Source organism: Corvus kubaryi, unplaced genomic scaffold (genome assembly GCF_017639235.1).
Source record: "Corvus kubaryi isolate FWS band 111438036 unplaced genomic scaffold, C.kubaryi_AGA036_p1.0 37262, whole genome shotgun sequence".
NCBI lineage: Eukaryota > Metazoa > Chordata > Aves > Passeriformes > Corvidae > Corvus > Corvus kubaryi.
This window is the reverse complement of record NW_024581078.1, coordinates 1,019,747-1,030,866: the sequence shown is the minus strand read 5'-3', so window position 1 is coordinate 1,030,866 and position 11,120 is coordinate 1,019,747. Positions and strand designations below refer to the sequence as shown.

General features: G+C 59.0%; 1 protein-coding gene and 1 non-coding gene across 2 annotated transcripts; both read right to left on the bottom strand.

Moving 5' to 3' along the window:
- Positions 1–127: 127 nt before the first annotated feature.
- EEF2 (eukaryotic translation elongation factor 2) lies at positions 128–8,880 on the bottom strand. The gene is made up of 15 exons (XM_042024418.1): positions 8,771–8,880; positions 7,942–8,156; positions 7,028–7,209; positions 6,731–6,942; positions 5,858–6,036; positions 5,501–5,606; positions 5,113–5,226; positions 4,827–4,965; positions 3,990–4,185; positions 3,575–3,833; positions 3,211–3,318; positions 2,774–3,127; positions 1,743–1,925; positions 1,532–1,664; positions 128–801 (listed from the first exon to the last, which is right to left on the bottom strand). Exons 1-15 carry the CDS (start codon positions 8,771–8,773, stop codon positions 608–610), a joined length of 2,577 nt encoding a protein of 858 aa, XP_041880352.1. The 5' UTR covers positions 8,774–8,880; the 3' UTR covers positions 128–607.
- On the bottom strand, positions 5,375–5,443 carry LOC121662865. The gene has a single exon (XR_006015459.1). It is a non-coding gene; the product is annotated as a small nucleolar RNA SNORD37 (small nucleolar RNA).
- Positions 8,881–11,120: the final 2,240 nt, after the last annotated feature.

The following is an 11,120-nucleotide window of genomic DNA, read 5'->3' as shown; positions in this document are numbered from 1 at the left end:
CGGCGGGGCGGGGCCTCTCGCGGAAGGTGGGCGGGGCCAAGGGTGGGCGCGCGCTGTTGGCGCCACTCTCTCACCCCCACCAGAGGGCGCCAACCTCGTCCTTCAAACCACCCTAAAAAAAAGTCGCTTTTCGTCACCATTTATCCAATTTTTATTAATTCCAGTGGCACTAATACAGGCGGCGATGGGCACGACGGACAGTCACGCTGCAGATAAGGCATCCTCACCCCCTCTGTGTCTCTCTCTCTCTCTGTCTCCCCGTTTTCCTCATCCTCCTGTTCCCCCCCACCCCCACTCTGGGCCATTCTGCAGCAGTATGTTTTTTTTTTTTTGAAGTCAAATAAATACAGAATTGGGCAGATCTAGTGGAAATGTTTTAGTTACAATGGCAAAGATGAGTCATGTGCAACACAGAAACCTATAAGGCTTTTTTTTTTTTTTTTCTTTTTTTTTTGTCATTTGTTTTCCATATTTGAAGTTCTCAAAATCGCTATGAAACCCATTAATTAACAAGATGGTGGTCACGGGCGTCTAACCCTCTCCGCATGGGTGATAACGCTAATTAATTCAATTTTTCCTGTTCTCCCAGAGAGTTCCATGAGTTTCATTAGAGTTTATCCAGGAAGTTGTCGAGGGCAGGGATGCCTTCCTTCAGCCCTTTGCGTTTGCGGGTCTCAGCCACCACCTGGCAGGGTCGGCTGGCGCTGTCGAAGGGGTCCCCGGGCAGGATCTGCCAGTGGTCGAAGACGCACTGGGGGAAAGCCTGGCCCCCCGTGTTGGACCTCAAATCTGCTGTGAAACCTGGGAGGAACACAAGAGAAAAGTGAGGTGGGATGGGAATGGTCATAGTTCGATGTCACTTCCATGGATAGACCAGAGGAACCCAAAGCAGCTCCCAAAAACCTCCCGAGATTCCAACCAGTGTGAGGTGGGGATGGAAAAAAGGCTCCAGAAGACCCTAGAGCCCCTTGCAGGGCCTAAAGGGGCTCCAAGAGAGCTGGAGAGTGACTTGGGACAAGGCACGGAGGGACAGGACACAGGGAATGGCTCCCAGTGCCAGAGGGCAGGGCTGGATGGGATATTGGGAAGGAATTGCTGGCTGGGAGGGTGGTGAGGCCCTGGCACAGGGTGCCCTGGATCCCTGGAAGTGTCCAAGGCCACCCGGGGATCGTGGAAGGTGTCCCTGCCCATGGAAGGATGTGGAACTGGAAGACCTTGCAAAGTCTCCCATACAAAATAATCTGCAACCTTGGTCTCCTCTCCCAAGCAACAAGTGAGAGGACCAGAGGAAACACCCATAAATTGTCCCAGGGGAGGGCTGGAGATTAGGAAAAGTTTCTTCTCCAAAAGGGTGGCCAGCCCTGGCACAGCTGCCCGAGGCAGTGTCGGAGTCCCCATCCCTGGAGGGATTTCAAAGCCATGAGGATGTGGGGACATGGTTTGGTGCTGGGTGAACAGCTGAACTCAAGGATCTCCTGAGCTCCTTCCCAACGCTCTCCCTTCTCCCTCCCAGGCTGGCTCCAGGACTCACCGAAGGACTCATTGACAGGCAGGTAGGCCTTGACCACGAACATGGGGGTCCCAGCCACCTGGGTCTCCTCAAACACGTGGCCACGCTTCCTGTTGAGCACCCCGTAGATGCCTCCGACCACCTGCTCCGGGCACTACAGGAGGGAGAGGAGTCAGGACTGCACACCCACCTCTGTCCCCCCCACCCCTGCGGGCTGGCAGGGGCTCCTCACCTGGATCTCCACCAGGTAGATGGGCTCCATGAGGCGAGGCTGGGCGGTGAGCACGCAGGCGTAGAGGCAGCGCCGGGCCGTGGGGATGATCTGGCCGCCGCCGCGGTGGATGGCGTCGGCGTGCAGGGTCACGTCGTGCACGTCGAAGCGCACGGCGCGCATGTTCTCCTCACACAGCACCCCCTGCGAGGCCACAGAGGGGGTCAGACACCACCAGCCCAGGGCAGGCAGCATTCCCACACCGGGGTGCTGCTCCCCGGGCTCACAGGAGCTCCATGGAAGCGGCTCCTAGAGCACCAAGGAGCTGCTTGGCCACTCCACCTCCTTGCTGAGGGATGAACCTTCAAACCTACAAAGGCTGGACTTGTGGAAGTCTTTCCCAACCTAAGGGTTCTGGGGAGCACCAGCTCCCACCTCTGGGCCACCGCTGCAGCACCCTCATCATCAGCTCTGAGGTCCGAGCCACAAGAGCTGACACCCATTGATGGTGCTGAAACCCAAATATTTGGCCAGGGAAAACAGGTTTTTTGTCCCAGTAATGTCAAAGAAGTTGTTGGCTTGGAATCTCCTTCAGACTGAAAGTAGTACACAGGAGAATTAATCCTTCCTGTTGCTGTTCCCAGTCTGTCATCTTATCCTGCAGTCCTCTCCTGTCTAACCCTGAAAAATAATTGCTATGTAAGGCCAGATCTCTGTCAAGACTCTAAGAGCACCTTTCCCTCTGATGCCAGTTGTGCTGTTCACCTGGACTGTTCCTGCCTCAGAGATGCTGCATTTTGCTCCATGAGAAGCACAAAACCCACAAAGTTCAGTTCATGGTACTACGATGGGTTTCTCTGCAATGCTGGGAGAAACCTTTGAGGCTGAGTGTGCCTGAACTGCTACAAGACCTTCACTCCAGCTGCCACCAAATTTTGTTTAACCTACAAGATGCTGAACTACAAATTTTTTGCAGCGTGACCGTTTTTCCAAACGAACAGGAGGATGAGCAGAGCCACGGGCACCACCCAGACCAAGACCCCAGTCCTCACCTCCTTGGTGGCCCACTGGAAGCCAGCCACCACGCTGTCCTTGATCTCGTTGAGGTACTGCACTCCCTTGGTGATGTCGGTGAGGATGTTGGGGCCGGTGCCGTCGGGCCCGAAGCACCAGATTTTCCTGGCCTCGGTGACGTCCCACTCGTACTTCTCGGCCAGGTACCGCGCCCGCTGCTTCAGCTCCTGCCGGGCCGACACCTCGCCCTTGTCGATGTCCTCAGCCAGGCCATCGGGGAAGGGCCGGGCCTTCATGTACAGCCGGTTGTGTTTGTTGGGGGACTTGGAAAGGCACATCACGTTGGACTCCTCGCTGACCGTCTCGCGGTAGGACACCACAGGATCCGATTTCTGCGGGGACAGAGAGGGGCTGTGAGGCACCAAACCCCAGCCAAACCCCCACGCCGAGCTCAGTGACCACTCAGCCTCTCTACCTTAATGGGGATGCAGGCGTGGTCCTCCTCCAGGTCCTTGAGGCAGATCTCCAGGTGCAGCTCCCCGGCGCCAGCGATGATGTGCTCCCCAGACTCCTCAATGATGCACTGGGAACACCAGGAACAGCAGGTGAGGCTTCAGAATGAGCCACAGCCAGAAACATCAGCAACTCTCTGTGTTGTGTCTGACCCACAGAGCTCCTTCCAGATGCTCTTCCCACTGATCTGGGGGTGTCACAGCACCAACCCAGGGTGCAAGGCAGCACTTTGACAGGGCTGGGACCAACACTCAACTCAAGGCTTTGCCAGGACTGGAGGCAGCGGGCCCAGCACTTGTCCCCCTGGATCCATTCTGGCCACTCACCTGCACCATGGGGTCAGACTTGGCCAGGCGCTTCAGCCCCTCCACCAGCTTGGGCAGGTCGGCCGGGTTCTTGGCCTCCACGGCCACGCGCACCACGGGGCTGACGCTGAACTTCATGACCCTCATGTTGTGGGCGTGCTCGAAGGTGGTGATGGTTCCAGTCTTCACAAGGAACTGGTCCACGCCGACCAGCCCCACGATGTTTCCACAAGGCACGTCCTCGATGGGCTCCACGTAGCGGCCCATCATGAGAATGGTCCTAAAGGGAAAGGTGGGTTAGTGAGGTTGGGAAGGGGAGCAGATCCCACTCAGCAGAGACTTGCAGCCCATAACCAAGCACACTGACAGGCCTCAGACACAAAAGAAGTCTTAAGACAGCACCACAACCCCAAAGCACACCCCAGCCAGGACATACCTTTGAATTGGCTTCAGGTACAGATCCTCCTTCTTGCCAGGTGTGTAGTTTGGTCCCATGATTCTGACTTTCAAGCCAGTTGAGACGAGACCAGAGAAGACACGGCCGAAAGCGTAGAAACGTCCCTTGTCGGAGGTTGGCACCATTTTGGAGATGTACATCATCAGGGGGCCTTTGGGGTCACAGTTCTTAATGCCTGGGAGGGGGAGAGAGAGACACCAGCTTAGCCCAGAGTTACTGATGTATCTGGCACCAACCCCAAAACCCCCACATGGGACCTGCACCCGCTGTCCCAGCCCAAGGGCTTCTGTCTAGACAAGAAGAAATGGAGAATGCCTTCCCACTGCCAGAGGGCAGGGATGGATGGGAGATTGGGAAGGAATTCCTCCCTGGGAGGGTGGGCAGGCCCTGGCACAGGGTGCCCAGAGCAGCTGGGGCTGCCCCTGGATCCCTGGCAGTGCCCAAGGCCAGGCTGGACATTGGGGCTTGGAGCAGCCTGGGACAGTGGGAGGTGCCCCTGCCACGGCAGGGGATGGGGCTGGATGACTCTCAAGATCCCTTCCAACCCCACCTGTTCTGTGATACAATGGAAGATCACACCACCAAGAGATGTTTTCAATAAATCCACGCTCAGCTGAACCCTCTGGCTACTCTCAGGTTACTCAGCCAGTTCAGTCCTCCAGAACAGAGCTGTGAGCCACTAAACCTGTTTGGCCCATGCTATAAAAGCTACAGACTCAAGAATTCCAGACACTCCTGAGTCATTCATGTGGACAACAAGCCAGTTAGAAGTCTGCTGGAGCTGAGGCCTGGCTGCAAAGCAGCAACTCATCCTACCTATGGCAGCCTCATCGTCAGGGGGGCCCTCGTAGAGCAGCTCGCAGCGATACTTTTGGGCTGTGACGGGGGAAGGCAGGTGGATGGTGATCATCTGCAGCAGGGCATCTCCAGCTGGCAGCCACCGCCTCATCACGGCCTGGGCAGAGCAGCAGGACCCAGTCAGAGTGTTCACAGCAGGGATTCACCTCCCCGTCCTTCCCCACCTCCCAAGTGGGTTGATGGTGACACAACTGGAGCAGCACAACTGCTCAGCTGCTCCCCAAAGGACTCAGACCAGCCTCACCTTCAGCAGGGGTTTGCCCTCCTTGTCCTTGTCCTCACTGTCCAGCTTGATGTCCAGTTTCTCAATCAGTTTAGCCGCCTCTTCCTTCTTGAAGTTCATGATTGCATCGAAAACCTGCAACAAGAGCAGCCGTTGGCAGCGCTGCCGTGACCTGGTTTGGATCTGCAGCGGCACTGCTGCGCCTGCAGAGAACTCCTGTTCCTCCTCAGCGCCCAGCCTCCCTCCAGCAGACACAGCCCATCTGTCCCAGGGTACTCAGATGTGTCAGACAGCTGAATTTCTTCAATCAAACAAGTCAGGTCAAAGTGAAGAAATTTTCCATCATCACGCACGGAACGGATGCGGAGAGTGGGAGGTGCCGGCCAGGGAGGAACCCTGAGGAACTCACCTTGAAGATGGGGTCAAGGATGAGCTGGCAGAAGGTCCTGGGCAGTTTCTTTCCATCAGGGCTGGTGGCAGATTTGCTGAACTTGCCGGTAGCAGGGTCAAAGTACCTGCAGAGAGAAGGAAATCAGACAACTGTCCACGCTTAGGTCAGCTACAGACACATGGCTTGTTCTGCCTGCTCAGGAAGAGGCATTCCTTGCCTTCCTCCTCATCCACGTTTCCAGCACTACCAAAATGTTCTTAACTCCTGTTAAATCAGGCACAACCACACCCTCCCCCTTCACCCACCCTCTGCAGTGTCAGGCTGCAGCCACGCAGAGCTGATCTGGAATTCCAGTCACCACCATTCCCTCCTCACCTGTCTCCCCACAGCTTCTTCATCATGTCCTCAACTTTCTTGGCACGCTCGGCTGGGCTGAGCTGGGCATCTCCCTTGGCAGCAAACTTTGCCACGTACATCTCAGCAAACTGCTTCAGGGTGAAGGCCCAGCCGTGCAGGCCCGAGCCGAAGCCCACGGTCCCGAGCACTGGGTCAATCTGAGAGGGAACAGCAGAGCTGGGTCAGGGGAACAGCTCTGAGTCCACTCCATCCCAAAAACACTCCAGTACAAAGAGTCTTGGACACTGGGACTCTCAAGCAGTTCTGTCCCACTGACCACCTCTCACATCTGGGACAGGCACCATTTTAGCTTTGCACCACAGAACTGGGCTGGTTTTCCTCCACTCCCACCAGGTGTGTGCTCAAACAGCTTAGATCCACGTGCAGGCAGGATTCCCATCCTTCCCAGGAGGATCGGGAAGGCATGGACACCTCCAGCATGCAAGGATACAGCAAAAGCTTCTTCTCAGAACCTGTGCCCACAGCCCTGCTCCCTTCCCAGGAACCCAGCAGGAGCAGAGCAGGTGGGAAGGGACCTTAAAGCCCATCTCATTCCACCCCCTTCCACTATCCCAGGTTGATCCAAGCCCCGTCCAACCTGGCCTTGGACACTTCCAGGGATTGGGCAGCCACAGCTGCTCTGGGCAACAATCCCAGCCTTTATTTGCTCAGGCCTTGAACAAGAGCTTTGGGAGGGGAGCCAGCGAGAGCCCCAAGCCCAGGGAGTTCAGGCACCTTTGAGATTCCCCCTTCACTTCTCCGCCTGGGATAAGGAATGATCACTGAGGAGGGAACTGCTCCCTCTCACCACGGTGGCTCATTCCAAGCCCAGCGCTCAGAGCCACCCCTCACCATGATGTTGCCCATGGGGCCGCTTTCTCCCTCTCCGTAGGTGGAGATGATGACGTTGACGTTCTCCACGATGCGCTGGAAGGTCTGGTACAGCTCTTCTGGCTCCAGCTGCAGCTCCAGCAGCGCCCGGTCCATCTTGTTCATCATCAGCACGGGCTTGATCCTCTCGGCGATGGCCTGACGCAGCACAGTCTCTGTCTGCACGCACACGCCTGCCAAACACAGGGAATTAGTGGGGAATTAGTTATGCTCCTCTCCAAATTCCCCCAAAACTGCTCCAGCTGCAGAAAACCTTACCAGAGACACAGTCCACAACGACCAGGGCACCGTCAGTGACCCGCAGAGCTGCAGTGACCTCTGAGGAGAAGTCCACGTGCCCAGGGGAGTCAATGAGGTTGATCAAGAAACCAGAACCATCCTTGCTCTGCTTGATGAAGGCCAAGTCGTTCTCAGAGAGTTCATAAAACAGAGAAATAGCTCTGAAATACAGAACGAACTATTAGAATTATGATCTGGGTTAATCCTCCCTAAAGCTCAGAAACATTCTGCCCCACACAAACAGCTGCCACCACTGGATGTGGCACCCAGTGCTCGGCTCTGGTTCACAAGGTGGTGACTGGTAACAGCTTGGAGTCGATGACCTTGGAGATCTTTTCCCACCTAAATGCTGGGCTCCAGGATTTCCTGAAGTGTACTCGTGGGAGACCAATGTGGGAGATAACAGAAGCACAGGCTACAATCTGCCCTTCCTAAACCATGACATCCTCCAGCATCCCAACCTCCTCCAACTCTCTGCAGTTCTCAAGCACCCAAAGAGGCTTCCATTCCCAAATGAAGGATTTAGGGTTTTTCTGCTAATCCCATCTATGTTCTCCACCCCTTTTCAGGACCCTCAGGATCATCACAGCCACCAGATACATCCCCAGAGATGCTCCCAAGAGTCTCCACACCACATCCACAGGACATCCAACAATCCTGGTGCTAAACTGGGAGGGGGAAGCTGCTGCTTCCCCAGTGCCCACCAAGGAATTGCTCAGTGGCTGAGCAGAAGCCAACCAACACTTGGTGCATCATTCAAGACCCTCACGAGCACGAGATGAGCTTCTGGACTAGAGCAGAGCCCTACAGCATCTTCTTCCACCTCCTGGATGAGTCAAACTCCCCAGAGCTCAGCTCAGGGAACACCAGGAGCCTGAAGGGAGGGCACTCACGTGGATTTGATGGTGATGCACCGTTCCTGCTCGTCCTTGCGGGTGTCGGTGAACCGGGTCTCCCCGGCGCGTGCCGAGGCAATGATGCCGGCCTTGCACACCAGGGAATCCGTCAGCGTGGATTTGCCGTGGTCCACGTGGGCGATCACGGACATGTTCCTGATGTTGGCCTTTTTGTCCATGATGGCCCGTATCTGGTCTACTGTGAAGTTCACCTTGAGGGAGGAGATGAGGGGGACTCAGTGTGTACGGAAACAGCTCTGGCAATTCCAAGGAATCCCAATCTCCCATAAATATCTGCCATGGTCACGGTGACACCAACTTTGCCTGGGTGACAACACAGCCCGCAGCAAAGGCACCGCAGCGGGGCTGCGGCACCAACCCCTCCCTGCCCCAGTGTCCCCCAAGCCGCGGTGTCAGCGGGTGCTGGGCGCAAAACGTCCCCAAAACCGAGCCCGGGCAGGTGCCGGTGACAGTGACAGCCCAGACCGCAGCGTTACATAAGGCACGACCGGCACCGCAGCGCCCCGTCCCCGGCGCCACCACCGCGCTGCCACATCAGCGCGACCGCTCCAGCGCCCCGCGGGGCAGCGGCAGCCCCGGCACCGACACCGGCGGCTCCTGCCGGCGCCGGGGGTGACACGGCCGCCCGGGCCGGCCCCCTCCCGCCGCCCCACCCTCTCCCCGCAGCCGCGGCCCAGCCCGGCAGCACAGGCCGCAGCCGCCGCCGTGGGATCCGCAGCGCTCGCGGAACCGCCATCCCTGGCGATACAGGAAGCGCGACGGCCGCTCATCCCCCCGGGAGCGGCGGCGGCCAGCAGGAGCTCACCATGGTGGCGGATGGCGGCGGATGCTGCGGGGCGGGGGGGTCGCGGCAATGGCGGTGGCTCGGCCCTGTCTCGCTGGCGAGCGCAGAGCGGGCGGAAGAGAGCGCTGACGTCAGCCGGTGCCCTCTTATAGGGCGGCACCGCCGGGGGGCAGGGCCTGCGCCGAGCGCGTGCGCGGCCGCGCCGCTCTATCCGCCGGACTCTATGGTCGGGAGGCTGTTCCGCCTCGCCGACCACGTGCGTGTCACCGCGGCCGCACCGGGACTACAGCGGGGCGACACCGGGGGAACAGCGACCGGGCTGCAGCCAGGGGAACGTTCGCCCGTCCCGCTGCCGGTGTGGGAACCGGCCCGGGGCACCGGGGTCGGTGAGGCCGCCCTCGGAGCGGTGAGAGCCCCGCCGCCGGTGTCACCGAGCGGCAGGCGAGCACGAGGGCTCGGCCACAGGGAGAAGGCGGTAGGGCTGAGCCCGGTGTCAGCGTCGGTGGCAGGCACCGGTCCCGGGCACCGGTGGGTCCGGCCCGCCCCGCCCCGGTCCCGCAGGGTGCCCGCACTGCGCACGCTCCGCGCGCACCGGGGGTACCGGTGCTGCAGCGCCCCCTGCGGGCGGGGAGGAGCGCGGAGGCACCGGGACCGAGCGGGGGGACCCGCGGGACCGGCACCGGCCTGACCCCCCCGCCGGGCAGGGGCTGTCACGGAGCCGCAGGGCTCGGGCTCCGAGCCGTCGCCGTGCGCCCTCGTCGGCGTTAAAGCTCACAAAAATCATGGAGTCATGGAATGCTCTGGGTGGGAAGGGACGTGAAGGAACATCCAGTGCCACCCTGCCAGGCAGGGGCACTTCCCACTGTCCCAGGCTGTTCCCAGCCCCAGTGTCCAGCCTGGCCTTGGACACTTCCAGGGATCCAGGGGCAGCCCCAGCTGCTCTAGGCACCCTGTGCCAGGGCCTGCCCACCCTCCCAGGGAACAATTCCTGCCCAATCCAGCCCTGCCCTCTGGCAGTGGGAAGCCATTCCCTGGGTCCTGTCCCTCCGTCCTGTGTCCCAAGCCTCTCTCCAAATTTCTTGTCAGCCCCTTCAGGCCCACAAATAAGTCACCCCAAAACTGCTCCAGGCTGAACAACCCCAATTCAGCCTAAATCCAAGACACGGTCCCCAGACGGCCTCACCGGCGGCTCCCAAATTCCCAGCACATTCCCAGCCTGCCTGTGTCAGGCAGGGACAGACAGGACAGCGATGGAGCTACACCCAGGACGGATTTGGCCCCGGCTCTCCCACCGTGACAGGATGAATTATCGGCCTTTGGGATTTCCATAGCAATCCAGGATTTTTAGCACCAACCCTGGCTTTTGCCAGCCTGGAAGGGAAAGCTGGGAAACCTGATTAACATCCTGGTCTTCCTGAGAAACTGTTAATTGCCTTTTCGTTTAATTAGTATGTGGGGTTGATGGCAAGGAAAGTGCTGGAAAACCTCTCCCAGTGCAGCGTTCCACCCCAAACACTGGAGTTACCCCTGAAGATCATCGAGTCCAAACCCTGGCCCTGTACCAACACCCCAACAATCCCACCCTGTCCCAGAGCGTTCTCCCAACGCTCCTGGAGCTCTGGCAGGGTTGGGAATGTGCCCATTCCATGGGGAGCCTGGGCAGTGCCCAGCAGCCTCTGGGGGAAGAACCTTTCCCTGAGATCCATCCCAAATTCCCCTGACACAGCTCCAGCCATTCCCTGGGCCCTGTCCCTGCTCCCAGAGAGCAGAGATCGGAGCTGCCCATCAGGAGGAAGCTGCAGACTGCAATATATTATCTATATCTATCATTATACATATTGTTATTATCATTATTATTATATAAAAGGTATTTTTAATAAGCGATGGGTTAATTTGCAGAAGGGGGCACAAACGCTGACTGGGGCGGGACGGCTGGGGGTTCTCTGGGATGTTGCTGCCACGGAGCCGATTTTGGCCAGGAGATTCCCTTCCCCAGCCCAACCTTCCCGCGGGAACCGGGGCACCGGGACCTTTCCCCAGCCCCCCCCTTCCCGCGGGAACCGGGGCACCGGGACCTTTCCCCAGCCCCATCCCTCCCCTCTCAGAGCCCGCAGCCTCCTCCAGGATACCCCCAGCGCTTCCCTCCTCAACGGAGACGGCCCGCAGGACTCCGGGACGGCGGCGGAGCCTCGGGCCGAGCCCACCGGGCTCCCCCGACCCTGCCCTGCCCCGGGGCACCCACCTGCCGCCATCTTGGGGGCAGCACCCACCGCCTGCCCACCCGCTCCCCCCTCCCGTAGTGCCTGCGGGGCCGCCTCCGTCCCCGCCCCCGCCGCTCCCACCCCCGCTGCCCCCGGTGTCCCCCCGGTGC

What these genes read in the sequence shown, in the direction of transcription:
- EEF2 (XM_042024418.1), bottom strand. An exon ending in CGTTGTGGACTGTGTCTCTG is followed by an intron (nt 6,943 to 7,027) that starts GTAAGGTTTTCT and finishes TGTGTTTGGCAG; the next exon opens with GCGTGTGCGTGCAGACAGAG. An exon ending in TCCAGTGGGCCACCAAGGAG is followed by an intron (nt 1,926 to 2,773) that starts GTGAGGACTGGG and finishes GTGGCCTCGCAG; the next exon opens with GGGGTGCTGTGTGAGGAGAA.